The sequence below is a fragment of the Streptopelia decaocto genome (assembly GCF_964273445.1).
Source record: "Streptopelia decaocto genome assembly, chromosome: 2".
Taxonomy (NCBI): Eukaryota; Metazoa; Chordata; class Aves; order Columbiformes; family Columbidae; genus Streptopelia; species Streptopelia decaocto.
This window is the reverse complement of record NC_138655.1, coordinates 109,207,124-109,229,395: the sequence shown is the minus strand read 5'-3', so window position 1 is coordinate 109,229,395 and position 22,272 is coordinate 109,207,124. Positions and strand designations below refer to the sequence as shown.

At 38.1% G+C, this 22,272-nt stretch overlaps 1 protein-coding gene across 1 annotated transcript in view; it reads left to right on the top strand.

Annotated features, from left to right (window-relative positions):
• Positions 1-22,272, top strand: part of VPS41 (VPS41 subunit of HOPS complex) — a 105,656-nt gene that overhangs the window by 65,390 nt on the left and 17,994 nt on the right. The window contains exons 11-22 of the mRNA XM_082044242.1: positions 3,829-3,926; positions 6,316-6,445; positions 8,151-8,266; positions 9,841-9,897; positions 12,188-12,249; positions 13,025-13,106; positions 17,254-17,346; positions 17,829-17,956; positions 18,853-18,997; positions 20,228-20,269; positions 20,399-20,449; positions 21,718-21,855. Coding sequence (XP_081900368.1) covers positions 3,829-3,926; positions 6,316-6,445; positions 8,151-8,266; positions 9,841-9,897; positions 12,188-12,249; positions 13,025-13,106; positions 17,254-17,346; positions 17,829-17,956; positions 18,853-18,997; positions 20,228-20,269; positions 20,399-20,449; positions 21,718-21,855 — 1,142 coding nt within the window. The remainder of the gene's footprint in view (positions 1-3,828; positions 3,927-6,315; positions 6,446-8,150; positions 8,267-9,840; positions 9,898-12,187; positions 12,250-13,024; positions 13,107-17,253; positions 17,347-17,828; positions 17,957-18,852; positions 18,998-20,227; positions 20,270-20,398; positions 20,450-21,717; positions 21,856-22,272) is intronic.

The window sequence follows — 22,272 nt, the reverse complement described above, 5'->3', positions numbered from 1 at the left end:
CTCTGCCTCAGTTACTCAAGTTGTTCTTGATAGTGGAAGATAGAGATTAGCACTGGAAGTCAGTAAAAGACTTGAAGTCAATTAGAGACTTCCTATTCAATTTATTTTAGCCCAAATTTTATCTGAGGAATCTCAGCTGAATTCCAGGTGCCAAGCAGCCAGCAATATTTCTTGAGCAGTTATCTCCCTTCTTCATTCCTCCAGATTCTCCACAAAGTAGGATTCTGGTTTAAAAATTATGTGTTTTGTGAATACACTTGCAACAACACATCTGTATGTTTTGTAAAGGAATAGCTGTATAACTGCATAGTAAATTACCACCAAGCATTGAGATTGCACATTTTTATCTGAAAAGAAAACACGGGAATATTTATTTTTGGTTTGTAAAGTGAGATACTGGGATCTACCATACCAGCATTTTTCTCTTTATATAGACAGAACTCAAAGCTTAATTAATTAATGTGATGAGCAGGAAATTAACTGTGACTAAATGTCATCAAATTTATGTGCTGATTTATGCAAACATTTAATTGGAACAGGTCTGCTGCCAAAAAAAAGGGAGAGAGGGCGGGCAGAAGGAAAATACCCATCCCATTTATATAGTTGATTCTCCTTAGACTTTTGCTCGTCTTGGTTTGCCACAATCCAAACTGATCACTTCTAAATTTCTTGATAACATTAGTCAAGATTATCAGACTCTTGAGTGTTTTCCATATTGGTTAACAAGTGTTTTCTCAGTTCAATGTGTAATGGGAAAATGAGTTTTTCAGAAAATCAACCTTGAAGCTTTGAAACTCAAGCTTCTGACTTTCCAGTTGCCATCAAGGATTCCATGGGATTTCCATAAAGGTTGTGTGTCTGTAGCTAGAGAGTTGTACAGGCAATTGCCATATTTCTGAAGATTATTGCTGTGTGAGGTGGAATGGGGCAAGATGATTTCAGCACCATGGTAGCACTTCTGTTTCACACAACCTTACTGCAGTTAAAGCAGCAAATTGTAACGCTGCTTACAGTACACAAGACATTTTTCTAATATAATTGAAAGAGTAGACCTCACCAGACTGATCGTTACTGGCCTGATGAGGTAGTGGGCTTTTTTCCTGATGTTTCTGATTAGTGTGATACTGTAATTGAGAGAAATTGTTGTGGTAGCAAAATGTCTTGCTCGTTTTCATTCTGTGCTGGTAGCAAGTTGTAAGGCAACAGCTTTTAGTGACAGAGGCTTTACAGAGTTTAGATTTTAAGCCTAGCTTGCTGGTTCAGCTTCTTCCTAACTTTCCCAAAAGACTATATCAAAACCTTGGCCCCATTGGAATCAACAGCAAAAACCTCTGACTGTAAACAGAATTTCACTCTATATAAATTTTCAGTGGAAAAGCAGGGACTGCTTTTTGAGATTTGATTAAACAAAATAGACTTCTTTTGGTTTCAGTCTCTCGCATGTGTGTGGATCTTTAAATTCCAGAGAAAGTTGCTTTATAGAGTTTGGGTAAATAATGTAGCATGTATTGTTTTATTTCTGTAGTGTGGTGTATTTAATACATTTCATTTGATGAACAATAAAAAAAGATTCGCAGGATTTTTTTTTTCTTCCTGGTAATTTGTTTGACAGCCCTACATAGATGCTGAATGTAGAATAGATCCACTGTCAGCATATCTTCCATCTTCTCTTATGACAGGCGTAAACATGTATGACACATGGCCATATCTCGGTCATTCCAATTTCCTTCAATACTACGTTTGTTTTAATTGTTTTGGATCCTTTTCAAATTAACAGCATTTCTGATTGCCTCTGTGTTGGCTTTTTTTTCCCCCCCCTTGATCACAACAAAGTGTCCAGAGAGTAAGTCAAATTAACCTATTGGTGTTCTGTGCAGCTATAACTTCTATAGTTTTTTTTCAGTAAGACTTTTTTGATTAGCTGCATCAAAGGTTTTTATCAGGTCAAGAAGCACTGTCTAAGCCAGCTATTCTTTGTTCAAGGCTGTAGCAGCAGAGCTGGAGCATTGTGTTTCAACAAGGCCTCTTGAGGAGGATGAGCTGAGACAAAGCTGAAAGTGAAACCAAGGAAACTAAACTCCATTTTTAAAAAGAAAACTTGAAGTGATGATTTTTGTTTATTTTTTGTTTTGCAGAACATTACTGCTGCTTGATCCTAAATACACCATTAGGTGGACATTACAAACATTTTTCAGTAGCAAAAGAACTGAAGTTCCAGTGGAAGTCAAAGAAACTCACATGTTTTTTAAAAATTGTGCCCATAATCTTTATAAATGTACCATCCACCATGCTGTTTTCCTCTCCAAATTCAAACCGCAATGTTTTATATGCCTTTGAGAGCCTTCTCTTGTCACTTTTTAAAGCTGGAAGTTTCTTTGCTTATCCTTTTTGCCATCGTTATGGATTTGACTTTTTCTTTTCCGTGTTTTTCCTCCTGCATTCCCATATTGTTTTAAAAATTGTTTTAAATTTTAGACTGGGCATAAGATATATTATGTAGATGTTTCTGACATGGTTTGTCATCACTCAGAGCAACACAGTCAAAGTAGTCTCATCAGTCTTGCAGGCTAGAACAAAGTAACAAAGGATTACAAAAGTGAACCTATTCTTTCCTGGAATGGATAGAGTGCTCTACCCTTGTGTAGTATGTGATGTTGAAGTGTCAGCAGTAATTAAGAGAAAAACTGTATTTGCTTATTCACTGAGAGACAGGTGTCAAAACTGTACTTTACTCAATAGTATTTTTTTCTCCTTTAGCAGGAGGATGATTGTTTCTCCTGTTCCTTCATGTTACCTTAGCTAAAGAAAATTAGCTTTATTTTTAGTGTCATTATGCTGCATTTTCTGTTTGCTTTGCTAAAATAATTAGTAACTATTTCAGTAAACAGTAGATATTAGTAATGTAGTGTGCCAAGCAGAAAGCAAGGAAGCTTTTGTTTCCTACGTACACTTAGATTCTCGTAAAACCATGTTTCAGAAGAAAATTATGACACATCTGATATTTTCATAAAAGCTTATATGTATAAAGTTTTCTAATATGAGCACTTGGATGATTCCTGTTTTGGGCCTCGTGAGACAGGAGCCCACAAAAAGGGCTTCCCAGATGTTGAATGCCTGCACTGCAAATCCAGCAGAATAAAACAAAAGGGCTATTTCTGTGACAGGGGTCTGCTGTAATGAAACTTTTTGTAAATACGGTTCAGCTCTCTTTTTCTTTCTCAAGATAGTTGTCACGTAACTATCTCGATTTCAAGACCAGTTTTAGGAAATTACATTTTCAGTTCCATCAACAAGAAAAGGGACTGTTTAACCACATGTTTTCTTTGCAATTAGGGTAACTGTAAATCTTCCTGTGATGTTTAAAGTCATGATAAATAAATGATGGTCTTTGTGTTTTCATATATCATAGCAATAGGTGTAGCAGGTGTGATTCTCTTATGGCCACATGACTTTCTGTGAATATGCAAACCCATGAAGATGTACTATTTATTGCCTGCTTTATTGAGTTTGGGTTTGCTTTCTTTTTTTTAATGTGATTACTGAAAATCAGGCTGACCATTCATTTCAAATGTTTCATCTCTAGCATGTCCTGGAGCATAAACACTTCTTCTTGCAAGCTTTAATGGAATTTAATCTGTTAAATGTAATTTTTCATCTTGCTGATCCAACTGGGAAGTCTGTAGATTCTTTATATGTATTGAGTCATCATTTCTCTGAAGTGCTACTGCATGCTTTTGATTGCTGCTGAAAATCAGTTGTGTGTTTTTTCTTAGGGAGTAGTTCATACACAGTCATTTATTTAACAGTTTGTTCTTTTCTGTGTTTCAGTTTTCCAGTTCGACACAGAATTCTATATCAGTGGACTTGCACCTCTGTGCGACCAGCTTGTTATACTTTCATACGTAAAGGAGATTTCTGAAAAAACGGTAATTGTTAGAGTTTCTTCACAGCAGTAAACTGTCCCTGTGAGTTGGGCCTTTAAACTGGTCATGCAGATCTGATTATCTGTGGAAAAATGTGTAGTCTGCTGGTAGTGAGCAGTGCTTGAAACTTCTCTGACCTGTAAAATAAGGTCAGTGGAGACAATGGTGAAGACTAACGTACTTAGCTTTCAGAAGTCCTGTCTGGCTACCTTTCTTGTAGGAGGCAGAGAAGGTCTCTAGATCATCCTTTTCTCTCCTTTATCCTTCCTTCCCCCCCCCCCCCCCCCTCTTTTTCTCTCCTCTTTTCTTTCTGCTATTTCTTCACCAGAAGACACAAAGAATCTTTTTGAGCCACAAGAGAGGCTTGCTGACACTGCATCCTAGAAGAACTGAGTAGTGAAGTTGATCAACTCAAGCAATAAAAGTCACTGTGGTGGGGGTGGGATGTGCGATCGTGAGCAAGTGGCATCATTGCCTCCCTTGCTTCTAAGACCTTTAGTTGTGTACACCCAGATACATGTGTAGATAGGTAGAAATTAGAATTCATGTCAGCCGTTTTTACTGCACGCGGGTGAGTGCCATGTCTGTCTCCAACATTTATTTCATATTGCCAAATAAAAGGCGAGGCAGTGGAGGAAATCCTTGAAGTTGCGGTGTGAGAATGGCAGATGCTCTTGATCATCTCTTTGATAGTACGGCTGCATTAGACAGCCATCACCATAGTAACCTTAAGCAACTGGGTGCACAAGTTGCTAGGCAATGCAATGCTGTGGGTTCAAACAAACGCTCGAGCCTGCTGAAATCAATAGGGTTAGCTTCTAGCTCTGCTGCAGGATGTCAGATTATTATTTCTTTATTTATATTAGGGAGAAAAATAATGTCACAGCAGTTTTTCCCAAGAGAGCCAGTACAGTAGTCCTTTAGCAAAGGAGAGGCGATGGAAGGAAAGGAGGCAAACAAATGGGAAAAGGAAGGGAGAGGAAAAGGTGGGTAGAAATGCTCAGGAGCGAGGAAACTGGGAAGCTGCTGTTAATGAAGTAGTAGCATGGGAAAGGAGTGTAGAATAAAGGAAGTGTAGTGACTGATAGAGGTTAAAGTCATTCTAACTGCTTCGGAAAAGAAAGATGAAAAGAGAATTTCAGGTGATATAATGGTAACTGAACATAGGAAAGAGTTGTGGTTTTTTTTCATGTATTTGCTTTTAGCTTTTTAAAGAAACTCTGAATGCTGACCTTTGATGACTTCTCAGTTCTCTGGGTAACTCTAGCAAGAAAACAAAAGTACTCTCCTCCCCGCCACTGTGTCTGTGCCCTGGTGTGGTAGGAACCCCCCTGTCAGTGTCTTGGCTCCATGGAGCCTGACCTGCCTGAGCTTGCAGCAGAAGTGCTGCTCCCTACAAATGCTCTTGGGTTGTGAGGAACAGTGTTGTTCCTATGCTTAATTTCATAGCTTTCAAATGACAGCTTCTACTTGTTACAAATTGGATCAAAATTCAACTCATGGCTTGCTTTGATTTTTTTTTTTTTTTTTTTTTTTTACGTCTACCGAAACAGATAAGTTGAGGTAAGACTGGAATGGTGCTGCTGCTGAATGAGTAGGCTAGAGCTGTGTAAGTCCAGTTTGTATGTCTCCTTGCTTTTTCATTCTCTATTTTGTTATAATTCACAGCCAGAAGTAGAAAATAAAGGATTGTCTTGGACCTTAATTAAAAATACACCTAGATGAAGACAACTGTTTTCCTTGGATAGAAGATGAAAATCCATGATGTCATGTTACTATAAGCACCTACATTGCACTTGAAAGTTCATCTTATTCTATGATCATCAGCACAGCAAGGGTTATAGATAACTGTCAGGTTATTTTTTTCCCCTATTCTACTGGACACTTAAAAGTGCAAACTTAAGCACCAGCTAAAAAAGAACAAGTTCATCTTGCTACCAGAATATCATTGATTCATAGAGCTTTTGTCCTTTGAGGCCTGAGCCCAGCTGGGAACACGTCTTAAATTGTTCTGTTGCTTGCTGAATGCAATGGTTGATGATCATCTTGTGATAGCCCTGAAAGTTTCTGTGACCAAGAGCAGAAGAACAGTGAGGAAACTCAGGGGATGGGTTAGACCTGTGTCTTGTCTAAACTCCTTCTCTGTGCTGATCTGTTCAAGGGAAGCAGGCTGAGAGTAGGAATAACTTTGTGTTTCAGACGTGATTACAGCTGCTTTGTGGAGGACAACTTTTCAGCTTGTGTGGTTTGCAATTGAATACCTGGTGCAAAGTACTGGACCTTTGGAAATGTTTCCAGCTGTTGAATTTCAGCCTTGTTTGTAGATGACCATCAGTTGACATTGTGAAGGTAAATCATGTAGGATGCAACTAAGATGTTCGCATTTTTCTAGGAAGTGGAGTGTTGTGCAAGGCCTAGACTGGATATTGTACAACCCCTACCTGAGTCTTGTGAAGAGATCTCTTCTGATGCACTAACAGTACGAGGATTTCAGGAAAATGAATGCAGAGATTATCATTTAGGTAGGTGTTCTTAATATTGTTTTGTTTTCATAACTTTGTTTAAAAAAGACTTGATTTGGGAGCACTCAGCCTCTTCTTTGTTTTTTATGTCATCTCCTTGAATAACTGTCTATAACTGCTTGTGGCACCAAAGTTTAAATTGGAAATCCACAAGAACGAGTCACATGAAAGAAAACAAATGTGCATTTTTAAACATCGTGATTTGTAATGCCATCTGTTAAGTCAGACATACTGGGGAAGGCGGAAATACATATCTCATGTAATGTCCAGTATTGTGGAAGGCAATATCTTTGGAGATGTATTCAGCATGTGATCCATAGGAGCTCCTGTGTCTCTTCGGTCACAAACGGCTTCAGTGAAATGAGTGATACAGTGTCTGGAGAAGCCGCTCTGGAGCCAAAGTTGGAATAAATGTCATTTCAACAATCAGATGCACCTGAGTCAACTTAAAAGGGGCTCACTGATATTTAGCTTCCCTGTATTGAAGCTGTTGGCATATAACAGACTCCAGAATGGTAAAATGTAATGAATAGAATTTGGCAAGTTCAGCCTAGAAGATAGCTTTAATTATGTAACAAACAGGGAGATTAAACCCTGGCGCAATACATAACAGAGTCTTTTAAATAAGATGGATGGTTTTCTGATATATGTGTTGTAGTTCAGAAAGATACATGGCAAAGCTGATGCAGAATTCCTTGGTGAAGATTATATGGCCAGTGTTATACAGAAACATTCCTTCTGGCTTTTAAAATCCATGAATCTGATTTTTAAGCATTTTCTCTGGCAGCACGCTTCAAATCACAGACTTGGCAGGCATCTTTGTGTACATCAATGCCCTTAAGCCACTAGAAATATAGTGCATCTCCTCCTGATCTCCAAAACATCTCTGCTACTATCAATAGAATTGGGATTTCTTTATACCTGTCCCTAAGTAGAACATTGGTCCCCACAGTTTTACTTTTATGCTTAGTGAATATTCCAGTTCCTCTGACAAATCTCAGTTTCTTGGATGGCTTTAAAACAAGCATTATTTTGCGGATTGTGTATCGGTTCAGGGAGCGTATTTGTATGCATGCATAGATAGAGTTAAAGGATGGGGGATGGTTTTCTTTCCTGTACCTACAAAACATTGATGGTGTTTCTTCATGGGTTCTGTGGAAATAATAACTATTCTGAACAGTCATCTTCTGTGTTTGATTTTACCTTTATGTACATTTTTACTTTGAGCTTACTCAAAAATAAAGGCTTATGGTATAAGCAAATGCATTATACATATAACCTTAACTTATAGCATTGCAAATGCATTGCTGTAATGATGTGCTGTGTCCCCAGGGGTTATGGCATCTATCATTCATGCTTTTGATGGCCTTGACCTTGATGCGGAGGATAAGTTTATTGCAGGCTATGTAGTGTAATAGTCCTCTAAAAGTATAATAATGTGTTCTAAACCATCATAAAGTTTACACATAGTGGATGAATCAGAATTTGCAATAAGCTGTAGTGATTTTTTTGAAAGCTGTTTTGCCATTTAAACAACTTTTAATTTATTGGAGAATTCAGCTTCCCAAACATGCATGTTCTGCAGGAGTAGCCTTGCTGTCTTCCTTTCATCTCTTCCTTTTAAATTCCCCTCAAGGGTGTACTAAAAAGCAGGGCTTTACTTAAGGAGAATATAATAATAATAAAACTGTGTATGCATTTGCAGAATATTCGGAGGGTGAGTCACTTTTCTATATCATCAGCCCAAGAGATGTGGTCGTGGCTAAGGAGCGGGACCAAGATGACCACATTGACTGGCTTCTTGAAAAGAAGAAATACGAAGTAATTTTTACAACATTCTTTCCTTCAGGCTTTCCTGGTTTGGAGGTTGGGGTGGGATTATGAACTTTCCTAGGTCGTCTGGATTGCGTGGTTTTTGTTCCTACAGTCATTGACTAGATGCTTGTAAAGGGTAGGAGTTGACTACACATCTCTCAGTCTCTCTGGAGAGTTTGTCTTCCTGCTGAAACAACTGGTTTGAATTGCACCCAAGTGAGGCAGCTGAATTAGATGCTGTGAATACTGCTCTCAGCATCAGATATGAAATGTATTAGCTGTCACTGAAAATTATTAAAGCTGGTTTTTGGCTTTAAAGCAGCAGAACAGTTAACTTATGAGGTGTGTGGTTGTTTTTCTAGATTTATTCCGACTAAAGAGGGAAGAGAAATTGATTTGGTGGGGGATATTAGATTTTTCCCATTCTATATCGCTTCCACTTTAGAATGAAAAGGTTGCGTCGGAGTACTGTGCATTGCTCTGTGTTGCTTACCTTCAGTGTGAAGCTTTTAAATAATATGGGCTTGGACTGTAGGTATTGGTGCCAAAAGTAGTTTTACTCACAAAAAAAGCAGGACCATTGTTAGAACACAAGGGTATACAGCACCCTTGGAAAACAGCTCAGCATTTGTTTGCATAAATATTGGTGTGTTTAAGCATGTATGTCTAAATACTTAAGACAATAATAAATTCTTACAGACAATATCAACATGCAGCCAGTGTTCTGGATTCTAATGTCTTGCAGTTAATGACTTAGAACTCTTGTTATGGTGCATAAAGTAACTTGCAAATTCTTATTTATTTGCTATTTGTTGGATGCCTATTATAAGAAAAAAAAAAGTGGGAAAGCCATTCAGCATGTATTCCTTTTGTTAATGCAATCATTATATTCCTCATGCATATTTGTTTAAATCCTTGTGGATGCTTTTGCATCTGAATAGCAAACTCATATGATGAGTGCAGTTTTGCAGTTTATGTAAATCACAGCATTTTGTCCCTGAAGACTCCAGTAATTTGCAAGTGACAGCTGTGTTTGTGCCTTTGTGAAAGCCATCCAAGGTAGTAGATAGCTTGTGTGTTATGATGGAAGTTAAAGGTTTCATTTTGTTTGTAAAAGTGCCAGCTTTGTTTCTGTACATTTGAAAGAAGTAGAGGAACAGCAAATGAGATTGAAATATGAATCAATCTGACTGGAGAAGACTTTTGGGCTGGGGAAGTGAAAGGCAGCCTTCCCCCACCCCATTTCCTGATGAGTTCTTTCACAGGTTTTGGTAGCAAAGGGTTCTTACTTGAAAATGATCCAATGCGATTGCATTGTCAGTTTTGTTGTAATCTTGCGATTTGATCCTAATATAGTAATGTGGAGTGAACCCAGATGGAAACAAAACTAGTTTTCTCTTTGGTTGACTGCTTTTGTTTGAGTATGAATTGAAAGCTGTTCATCCAACCATGGCATTAAAAATTCTAGTGCTTCAAACACCCTGCTCTGAAAAATAGTTGATTTATGTAGTTCTAGAGCTTTCTGTATTGAAAGATTGTGTATTTGACTAGTATCTCTGTTTTCTACTTTTTGAATATAGGAAGCTTTGATGGCAGCTGAGATCAGTCAGAAAACCATAAAAAAGCACAAGATTTTGGTAAGTCTCAAAAGTTCAATTCAAAACAAAATATCTAATTTTTATAGAATACTGTGAAATGCTACAAATATATTTCCTGTTCTGTATTGCACCAGACAATAGCTGTTAGGCATGCTCCAACTAGCATTTGATTTCTTGGTTTCAGCTGCAGAACAGAAATGTTAGGGTGTGAAACATGAAAGGATCTAGATTTTATGAAGGTGCTATTGACATTAAAAAGAAGAGGATTGTACTTCTCTGTTTGCTGGTGGAAATTTTGGTTGCTTTTATTTCTGTGTTAAATTTGCTGCTGTTTCAAGTAACACACAGTGTTAAAATATTAGAGATTGGGTGGGGGATGACATATTTCTCTTTAATTTTTCTATATACATGTGACAGGGTTTTGGCAGAAGTTTAAAAGGTGCAATTGGAAGACCTTTTAAATGCTATTGAAATTCAGCTGCAGTTTCACATCTAGGTCTCTTACGTTACTTTGCAATTCTCATTATTTTACACAGTTCAGCTCCTTTTCTCCTGTATAGTTATTTCCCGTGTTTATAGTCACTTCACAGAGCAACAAAGGGTATAGATGTTTAAGACAAAAGGGAGGAATAATGTAGTAGCTACAAAAGCATCGTTAATATTGCCTCTTCGTTTGTTTGTTTGTTTAAATTGACCTCATCGTGAACCATTGGTATTTCATGAATACTGCTGCTTCTTTCAATGGAAGTTTGTATTCAAGTACACAGTGTTAAAAGATGTGTTTAATTTTAGCCAGATTGCTGCTATAATACACACACTGTGTATCAGTATGTCTGAAAAATTCTTTTCTTCTTGTGTAGTCTAGAAGTGGAATCAAGACCTAATGGCATGCCATCACCTATCATGATTTAGCTGCTCTGTGGCCCTTGCAAAAGATGTAAAGAATTCTCAAAGGAGGTCCTGAAAACACATTAGGAGAAAAGGGAAAAAAAAAAATAAGGCTTTTCTCTTGGTTTGCAGAAATTTGCTCTATTAAGATGAGATTCATTGTGAGTATATGCAGGCAGAGCTGTTGAGTGTATGAACTCTAATGTAAAACCCATGGAATGTGTCGAGGGGAAAAATGTTGCCATCAAGCCTTAAGTGAAGGATTAGTGGTAACAGGGATTTAAAATAACTCATGTTCTCACTGACCAGCAGTGATCACACCAATGACACCACACTCACACCAGCTGACAAGTCTGGTGGTCTTGGGGATTTGTTAGGTTGCAGTAATGCTCATTGTCCACCTGCACCTCTTGAGCAGGATGGAGGGGTCCTATACAACCACTGATCTACAGCTCCTTTCCTTATTCTGTCTTCTCTGCCCACTGGGGAGCAAGAGGCTGCCAGAAATCATCCTTCTTGAGAACAGTGAAATTGAAAATACCAATGTGGTTCCTGCAGTGGAATGAAATCCTAAAATCTGGCGTACGTGCATGATTTGTTTTTTAGACTTTGTAGTAGATTGACCAACTGAAGTTGCTTGATAGCTCTGTTCATATTCTGCTCCATTCTGTCCTGTCCATTGTATTGGTCAAAAAAATTATGTTGTGCCTCAGAAGACCCAAATGTTTATTTTTGTAGGAAATGGGACTTCTTTTTCATGGTACAGCTATCTTTTTTTGTTGTTGTTTTTGTTTGTTTGTTTGTTTAGGTTTTTTGTTTTGTTTTGGATTATTAGTTTTTCTGGAAACAATGTTCTTTCAGCAGTGTGATTCTTAAGTTATGCAGTGGCTGCGCTGGGCTGTGTTACCTTCACACCAGTGAAGGAATGGCTGTTTCATCAAAGTTTTAATATATTAAACGCCTAGCAGAAAAATTGTGTGATAAACTCTTGAGAAGGACAATTTAGTATGTAATAATACGTAATAATATTGCAGCACCAGGATTTATGTTCTCAAGCAAAATTTTTCTCCCCCACAAACTTTGCATTGGCAAAGAAAGTGTCTCATACAATGGCTGGTGGGTTTTTTTCTTTTTGAGAGAACGATAGCAAGCACTGAGTGATCAGTTGTGTGTTTTGAACAATCCTTAATATGTAGAGGTGGCACGGTCATCTCAGCATCAATAAGGTTATGAGAATTATTTAAAAGAGCATCTTAATTTGAACCCATGAGTGGTCTAGGCAAGTATTTTGTCTTGTCTGTTCTGTGGACCCTACATCTAAAGGAGAACTCAGGGTATCCACTCAGGGCCTGGTGCTAGGCTTAATAGCAGTGCATACTGCTGGAATGATGGCTGCTGTGGCAATCTTTTATAACTGATTCTTCATTTTTCTTCCCTTTAGGACATTGGCTTAGCCTATATAAATCACCTAGTGGAGAAAGGAGAGTATGACCTGGCCGCTCGGTAACTTCTTATTAAAAATTTTCTTTGCTGACTAAAGTGTGTCTGTGTGTGGTTAAAAAAAAAAAAAAAAAGCAAAACCAAATTATTGATTCTGAAGTATTTTGTAATGTTAATTTTCTGTGTGTTCTGGAGTTTCTGAAGTTTCAAAACATGCAGATGTATTACTGTGCTCTATTTTTTCTTGCCTGTAGAGACCCAAAAGTTATTGTATGCTTTCTAAAGTTTAACTAGAATTGAGACATACATATTTTTGAAAGCCAGCCTTGATTTTTTTCAAAGTCACACAAGATTTTCAAAACCAAGGTTTTCTTTGGATGTTGATAATCTAAGTTTATTAGTGTGTCATTACATGCAAGAACATCAGAAAACAATTTGTGGATCTAAACAAAAATGTAAAATATGAGTATTTGAAGTATAGATCAGAAATTACCTATGGTTTGTGTTTTCATATATGTGTAAGTATAAGTATATCTTTATAAGTGCTCAGGTTTTCTCATCTGAGACTTAAAAACTTGACTCATAAAGCTAATATGGCTCTAATCAATAATGGTGAATGAATACTAAGTAGTTAAGTCCTCTTGGATGCAACAAAACTGATCTGAAAGGACGAGTATCTGGCATACTTTGCTTGAAGCAATGGTTGCCAAAACAAGTCACCTTTGAAAGTGTCTTTATAGGGAGAAGAAAGAAGAAAGGAATCCTTGCAGTAATGCTGTCACATTTGTATCATTCTATGTACCTACTTTTGTTCTCTTTCCTTTCATCTTCCTTCCAGAAAGTGCCAGAAAATTCTTGGCAAAAACACAGAACTCTGGGAATTTGAAGTTTACAAGTTTAAAGAAATAGGTCAGCTTAAGGTAAGTTAATTTCTGTCTCTGCACTCGTGTAATTGGCATGCTGTATTTCCCACGTTTTGACAAAGTGTCTAAAGGATCGCATTTAATGCTCCTAGGGTGATAGCAGGACACAACGCTGCCCTTGAAATTCCTGCCCCAGATCTCTAGTTGCACAGTTGTCTTTCAGATTGATGTGTATATGTTAAGAAGCCTCAAAACAGGGTTGGAGGAATAGCATGTCCAGGTACTCGGCTACCTAATTTTATTTTGTTGACAGCCCCCAAGAGCCACCCCAAAGGCAAAGATGCTTGCAAAGATGCTCAGAGTTAGATACATCTTTCCCATTTACTTTTCACTCCCAGTATGTCCTGAAAAATTCTACCCCAACTCTTAAGGAAAACAGCCTTTCCTGAAAATCGAAGTCCCTTACAGCAGAGCCTTGGCTTTAAATGTCAAAGAACAGTTAAATTGCAAAGCAACAGGGAGAACCTATGCTGTGTGTTAGAAATGGTGGCAAGAAAGAGGAGCAGTCTGCCCTGTCTTGTGTTTTCCCTGGTTGCAAGCCAGCTACCATAATGGTACAGGTTTAATGTGAGATTCTCAGTTAATAAATTGCCCAGGACTTAAGGCTACAGAGCTGTCACTGCCAAACCAGTAGAAAACATTATGCACACTCCCTTTGGTAACGCATGTGCGTTTATTTCTGAATTTTATGTCTTCCTATTCAAACTCAATGAGCCAAAAAGGACATATTATTAAGATCTCACAGCATGCAGTCCCTTGCTGGTTTTGAGCTGTTTAATTATGTTCAAAGAGCGAAAGTGTTTCAGCATTACAGTTTTCAAAAATGTCTGGCTTTTGTTTTAGAGCCACACCAGTGCAAGAACAGTATTGCCTGTTGTATGAGTTCTCAGTGGTTCAGTGCACTCTTTGCCAGCTTGGAAGATGAAATCTCACGTTTCTGTCTCTTTATTTCAATCCAATAAAGGACCTGAGTGCAGATACAGGTGAAATTTTGATACAGTGCTTCTTAATCCTTTTGGCTTTGTTTGTTTTTTTTTTTTTAGATGCAAGTGTCTCAAATGGGTGTTTTTCTTGTCTCCACTTATATCATCCAGCAGACTGTAAAATATAAAAATATTTGCAGGTTTGCTTCAAAAACATCTCTGCTAAATTACTGGCTTTCTAAACAGTTGGTTATTTTCGGCCCCTTGAAAGCAGACTTAGAAAAACATAAGATGCAGTCCATTACATTATTCAGCTTCAAGTGGCAGTTCTAGAAGATGCCTTTCTTATTTTACTATTTCAATCACATGTAGCTTATCCCTAGTTCCTAAGGATAACTTAATTCATCCTTTATGATATTCAGGTAAGCCAGATCTAAATGGAGTGGTTCTTGAAATGCTTAGGGTCACTTGTATGCTATTTGGAATATTTACCTATTTACCCAATCAGTGGATATAAAACACAGTAATGTAACCGGACTGTAATGGATTTAAGCCCTGATGAAGAGACTCTCTTTGAGATTTGGAGACAAATTGTATTTCAAAAATGAATTTTCTCAAATAATTTGGACTGCATGTCAACAGTTGCCTGAAATCTGACATTTCCAATGTAACACGATTTGCCAATAATTAAGGTGGCAGTGAAAGTAAAGGTTTAAACTTTCCTTCCTGTAGAGGAGCTAATTAGTGATACCCCAATGTCAAAGCCTGAGGGGTGGGTATCTTGTTTGTTTGTCTATGAGTTTAGGGGGTTTTTGGATGTTCTGTACTGAAGGTTCTGTTTCAGTAACAGAGGCTGTGTTTTGGTATCTTGATGTCTCTCGTGTCTTTGAATGTCCTTTAGCAAACTTTGTGGCAGTTTCAAGATTTTAGAGCCTTGCAATTATCTGCTCCTCTCCTCCAGAAATGGTGGCTTAAAGGAGTTACATCCTTGTGCCCAAGTGACTTTGGTGTAAAATCCAATGTCCCAGCTCAAACGGCTGAGAAAAGTGCATTCAAAGGAAGATGCTGAACTCTGTGAGTGCTGGCCATTGTGGCATGAGGGATATGCTCTATTCTGTTGACTCTACTATGGCAGCAGTGACTTTCAGCAGTGGTGCAGGATTATCAGATAGTGGCAGCAATGCTTTGATGACCAAAATGTTGGACGGAGGACATGTGAAAGACTTCACCAGACTGTGCTGGGCATAGCATAGAGCAGCATTATCCAGACAGCCTCTTTCATCTCATAGGTATCCTCTGAGGAATAAATAATTTTGATTTGGGCTTATTGGTGAGATGTCTTATGCTATCTCGTGTCAACTTTTTTATGGGCTTTCTGTATATACCCCATCCTTATACCTATTGATCAAAAGTCTGAAAGCAGGTCCTGACAAAAAGCAAGGGAAGAAAATATTTCTGTGTATAATACTCTTTTTTTTTAATTTAAAGTCACTTTCACCACATGGTTCATGAATTGATACAAAGACATCCTGATTCTGGAGTGGTTTTGTCTGACCTCGCTCCTTAACTACTGCTTAAAAATTGCATAGGAAGAGTTTGTAACTTCCAACACAGGTACTAGTTCATATTCATACCCTGGCTTAAAAATAACTTGGGTGCTTCTCAGGCTTTGCTGAGCAGCAGAGGCAAACTGCAGGAGGCAGTTGTGCTTTTCCTTCGGAGCAGTGGGACTTGGGGCAGGAGAGAAGTCCCCCCCATGGCAGCCTGGCCCCCACTGCTCAGCAAAGCCAGAGGCTTGTCATTTAGGAGGTGGCAAGAAGGTAGAAAGTGGGTTTGAAAACAGCTGTTGGAGAATGTCTTCTGCCTTCAAGTCTCCAGCTGATGCCTGGCTTGCTTTCTTTATGGTCAAAAGAGGCTTTTTTTGTTATGAGGGGGTCAGGAATATGATTCCTCAGGGCAATTGGCAAGACTCTGCTCTGAGTTAGCTATTAAATTCTGTGACAGACGACAGGAGCTGATGTTGGCAGCATGCTGCATTTCAAAGACTGGCCAAGCCTCAAACAGTGTGGGGAGAGAAGAGGTCTCCTGTGAGCAATGACCTTTTAATTTTTGCAAAGTCATTAACAGTGCATTTTTAATTCATCTTTTATTTTTACTTCCTTTTTCACCTAGAGGCTTTCATGAAATATGTAACTTAGGCAATTGTTTTGCTTTAAATACTAGGGGAATTTGTTTTGAATAGTAATTGCTGTCTGTAAAACTGCAAAAACACTTATGTAGTGAGATGTTATTTCTTCTGCTTTGTTGAAGCAACTTGAGTAACAAAATGCTACTGCACCATGTGCCATTAGTGTGCGACAGGCAACATCTCTGAGTGTCCGGAGGATTTTCATCAGTGTTGGGCCTTCGGCTACAAACCCCAAAGTCCCAACACAGCTGGTAGCAGTAGGGTTTATTTTGGCGGGCTGTAATAACCTTGGCCTCTAGTTGCATGGAATAATAGTGCTAATAAGATGCTGTGCTGAAACTCCAGGGTATGAGGTGATTCATTCTGGCAGATTTTTGTCGCCTGCCAGAATGTAGTTCCGCAACACCTCCTCTTAGAGCAACAGATCACACGCCTTCACCTTTTCTGTGGAGAGATGTATTCTCAAATTAATTTTCATTTGGGTATGTAAAAATAGCTGGCAAAAGAGAGCTCTTCATAAAATGCAGTGACCTAACAGTAGGTCATAAATCAAAAGTACACATTTTTCGGGTGATGAATGCTTATATGTTTTTACAAGATGTAAGACCAAGGCTAGACAGGATGGATTTTGAAAACTTTCTTCTTCTGAGGAGTCTTTTGTGGGTTTTATATTCTTAATGACTAGTAAATATTTACATGTCTAAGTGCAATGGCTGATACTTCCATTCTAAATACTATCTTACCACTACCTTTCTAATGAAAATTCTTTCAGATAAGTAATACCATTCCAATGTGTACAATCCTTTAGGATAATACTTACAAATATGAATAAAAAGCACTTATAGCGTTTACCGTATTAGCCATAGCCATACCAGCATTAGCCATATTTTGCATGTAGCTTTGGAATTATTTTGTTTCACAACAATTCTTTTTTCTATTATCAATGTACCAGGATGTTACATGTCGTTCCCTTTCTAACCAGAATGTTACATGTCATTCCCTTTCTAATGCTTCGTTCTCTTTGTTCCTGTAGGCAATTAGTCGTTACTTGCCCAGACGTGATCCAATTTTGAAACCTCTGATCTATGAAATGGTCCTGCATGAGTTTTTGGAGAGTGACTATGAGGTACTGCAGCCTGACTTGTGCACATGTAATAGCTATTGCCAGCAAAACACGCTCAGCAATGCAGCACTCCGATAGCAAATGCTCTGTTGTATTCAAACAGATTATCAATGGGCAATTCAATGATAATAAAAAGATTAAAAAGATTAATTCTGGTAGAATGTTTTTCAGAGCACGCAAATACTGTGATATTGGTTACTTATTATAAATACTACTATATGTAGTTTGTTTAATGTAGCACAAGTGGTTGAGGGGGTGCACAAAGCATCCAGTACCTGAAAGAGACCCAGCTTCATGAATCTTAATGACATTGCCCTAAGAAGGAAAATCTGTGTTCTGCACTGTGCACATCTGTGGGCACGTGAGAGTGGCTTAGAGGTGAAACACAGCAGGTATCATCTCAGAGGCTTAGCTGAAGCTTTGATGTTTTGAAATGTTCCTTAGGCAGTTCTTTCTGTTTCTGTTACAATCTCTTACACTTTTAGGGGTTTGCAACCCTGATAAAAGAGTGGCCTGGAGATCTCTACAACAACACAATCATAGTTCAAGCTGTAGTGGATCACCTGAAGAAAGATCCACAGAACAGGACTTTGCTACGAACACTTGCAGAATTGTGAGTACACTTTTAAACTCCTATGACAAAAAGTAAGCTTGAAATATACTATAGTTTATAAATATTTATCTAACTCTCTTAACAGAAATACCTGTTTTGCTGCAGCAGTCTACAAGGCATCAGCTTTCTCTGCTCTCCACTCTGCTGATTGCACAGCTTAGAATTATTTTCTCTTCCTTATAAAGTGTATGCGGAGTATGAAAAAAAGCAGTTTAGTATAAGATTGGATTTGCTACTCTTCTTTCCAAAACAAACAGCTACCATTCCTCTTTGTGCTGTCACAGGAAGCCTTTTTTGTGAAGTGTGCATTTCAGAATTACCCACAGAAAAATAAAATAGCATTTTTCCCCTTCTGTTTCAAAAGTAGTATATTTAGGTTTACTGCGTGACTGGAAAATGTGCCAAAACTGATCTGGTTCTAGGCTACTTCATACATGTATAAAACTCTTCCGTTTTCTCAGCCTGATTCCCATGTTAAGTTCTTTTCATACTGCTTCTTTGTAAAAGCAGAGCTACTACTATTGCTATGTTACAGTTTGTCTCAAAGTTTTAAGAGACCAATGGTTTTTAGCTCTGAAGTGAATTCCAATTAGTTTCCAAATATAGAAAAGGCAACATTTTGTGTGGCTTCCTCTTAGGTTTGAAATGGGAAAATGAAAATGCAGAGAACCACAGGTCAGAACACAAATGCAGTGACTGATGTAAACAGAATTTAAATTAATGTTGCCCAGTGTTATTTTCCCTCAACAAAAGAAAATCACAGCAAACAGTCATATATTCATCAAACCAAGTAGTGAGCTTTCCATCCTGGAGTATATTTCTATTTTCATTCATAGTTGATTTTCCTACACTTAGATATGTAAGATCACATACATTACAACATTGTTTTTTATCAGGTATACTTACGACCAGCGCTATGGCAGAGCCCTAGAAATTTACCTAACGCTAAGGCACAAAGACGTCTTCCAGTTAATCCACAAGCACAATCTTTTCAGTTCTATCAAAGACAAAATTGTTCTGCTCATGGATTTTGATTCAGAGGTATGATGATCTTAATTATTTTTATATTCACTTTCCACTGGAGATATTTTAACAGATTAAAAACAAATAAGCTAAAGGTAGTGTTCGATTCAGAGAGAGGGTTTGGTGTGTCTGAATACATTCTGAGATAAGAAGAAGATATTTGCCTAGACTGCAAAATAATTGACCCAAAGATTAATTTTTTCCTTTGTGTTTTCATTTGAGTGCCAGATCCAAGATCATTGTTCTGATTCTCAGGTAGAGCTTCACCATGATGTTTTTCTGCATTTCTGATCAAATGTTATTAATAAACAAAGGAAAGGAAGCAGAGAATTTCTTGTGAGGCATATGTTAAGTGTACTTGCCACTTTTCTTTCTCTTCAGTCAATTAATTTGCTTCTGAAAGCTTGCAAGGTTCTTAACCTGAATTCCAAAAATCAAGAAGTGTGCATTTTGTGCTGAATTTAATGTTCTTTCTTCCCAGATGGCTAAAAACTCAGTAAACTAGTTTTGTTATGATCCTTGAGGAAAGAATCTATATGATCCCTAGGGGGAAAAGGAGTGGATCTGCTCTTTCAGTGCAGTGGTTATCTAAGCACTAAAGCTAAAATTTGGAGCTGTCTATACCAAAGATTATCATCGTTGGTGTGGCCATTCTGAACTACATGAAAAAATAATGTATAATTCTGTTTTATTAGACTAAATTATATGAAGAATCTGTGATTTTTTTGGTGCTTTTTGGATGTGAAGCAAAGTTTCTTCTTGTAAGAGGAAGCAGAGCTGGAACACCAGTGGCCACTCTGCTTACGTGGTCTTGTCCGCTTGTGTTACAGTATTGGTGTGCAGATAGTTTGGAGGAATCCAACTGTAAGGCAAGTTGAGTCATGTGTTTCCTATACAGCCATCACCCTGCAGTTCTCTTTTACAATGGGACAAATAGCATTTCTACACATTTTGGCAGTGACCTTCTTTGACCCTTGATTCAATAGGCATACTTCAACTGCACAGTATTGATTGCTGTTAGTGTGGAAACTTGAGGGAAATATTCTGGAAGAATACATGATGTGTTCTTCTGTAATGCCATGCTGTCAGGGAATGCTGATGTTATGCAAACTGCTGTCTGAATTACTGTTGCTGAAAAGAGTAGTTCTGCAATATCCATCTGATACCCATCAGTGAACAAGCATAATGCAAAACAGAGTGTGAGAATATGTGTGTACCTGTTTCTTAACTGGGTTCTCTTTATTTTAGAAAGCAGTAGACATGCTTTTGGATAACGAAGATAAAATTTCCGTGAGTATAACAAGTTCATGGCATGGCAGTCCAATGCTTGCTTGTATTACTCGTCCTTTTTTCAGTCATGTAAATGTGCTGTTCGTCACAGGTTTGCTAATCTGTTGGGTTTTATTTGTTCTCTTTCAGATTGACAGAGTTGTTGAAGAACTAGAAAACAGGCCTGAGCTACAGCATGTGGTAAATATTTCTGTATTCTGTTGGTTTCAAGTTGAGCTGAAGAAACTCTTTGCTGGGCACATCTTTTACAGATGTGGCTCTCTTGTCAAAGTACACATCACTGAAATGTCATAAATTATCAGATCCAAAGTGGCTACTTCCACTAATCCATTTTTTAGCATGGTCACAGCATTTTTTACAATAATAAAATAATTTTTAAGTGTATACCTCTGAGAAATTGATAACATACTACTTACTTGTTAACATACCATGAGGTACTCCATATGACATTGCAGACACTTGTCATCTTTGGTAAATTACTTCTTGCTTGTATCCCTCTTCTTTCCCTACACAAAAATGGGGTTGGATGGTGGGTGCCACTCCGAAGCACATTTTGCTGATCCATAGAGACAGTGAACTGCTTGCCTTTCTTGAGCTGTAACTTTTCTATGCTACAGGATTGTTCTTGTTTGTGCAGAATTACAATATCACTGTAAGGCTGTGACCCCACACTGCTATTCCAAAAATGCCTCTTCGGTGTGAACACGCTGTTGTTGGAATATGTAACACGTAACTGTGGGCTTGGGCTGTATTAGGGAGGGAAGTTTCTCTTGCTGCAGTGTACAGGTGGGGCTCAGGGCATTGATCTGGTGGAGAGCAGGTTTATGTGTTAGAGATTTGATTATAGGAAGCAGCTCTATGAAATGTGCAGCCTGCAGCCCAAGAGCTTTGCAAAGATGACTGACTGACTGACTGACTGTCAGTTTATGGAAGGGATGCATCAGTTTCAAAGTGTAAAGCCTGCTTTCCTTGGAATAAAAGTGACTCTCCAGATCATTCTAAAGGTTTTTCTGTGCTCATCTAGAGAGAAAGAACTTTGCCCTGATATCTGTAATTTAAGGTGCTTTGGCTAAAACATTTCATGTGGTGAATATTTGATCTATAGTTACCTGTAATGGTCCAGCATATCCAGATGACCAAAATGCTTCACTTGACATATTTGTCCAAAGTTTTCTGTAAAATTCAAAATCCAGTAGTTTCATTAAAGGTTAAAGGACAGTTTCTTAACTGTTCCTGAAAACCTGTTTTATAGAGCTAGTTTTGGAGATTGCTGTGATGAGGGTAGTTTAGAAAAAAATATTAGTCTGTTGAATCACAGTTTAATCTCCGTGCCTTTTAATATGTGTTAGCACATTTCTGAGGCAATTAAGAGCAGTTCTTTATTAGCAGAAAACAAATAATGTTGCCTAAATGGTTTTTGAGTTCTCATTCTCTTGTTTGATTCCTAGTATTTGCACAAACTTTTCAAGAGAGACCACCATAAAGGCCAACGATATCATGAGAAACAGATCAGCCTTTATGCAGAATACGATCGTCCAAATTTACTACCATTTCTCAGAGACAGCACACACTGTCCGCTGGAGAAGGTAAGCCCTTCAAAATCTAAGCACAGATCCTCGATTTTCATTTCTGTAGCTTGTAGTGTTATGAATTTGTAACTGTGTCTGGTACTGCCCTCTACTGCCAAAAGGAGTTTGCTGCCATCACCTGCAGAAGTTTGATTTGCAGAGCTTGCTGACAGCTGAGACCTTCCTCTTTCAGCTCACAGGGCAGGAATCAGCAGGGATTTTTGGTGCAGAAGTTCTGGATTTGCACTTGGCATTTACCTACAGCATAGCTACATATCAGTGCCTGGCCTGACTGGGCAGCGGGTTGTGGTTGCAGGAAATCTACCATCATTTTGCCAAGTCTAGGGCGAGTCAGTGTTAGATCTTGAAAAATTAGTAGCTGCAACTGGAGTTTTTCTAGCTTTGTATTTGAAGGTCCTAACTTGCTCTCAGATA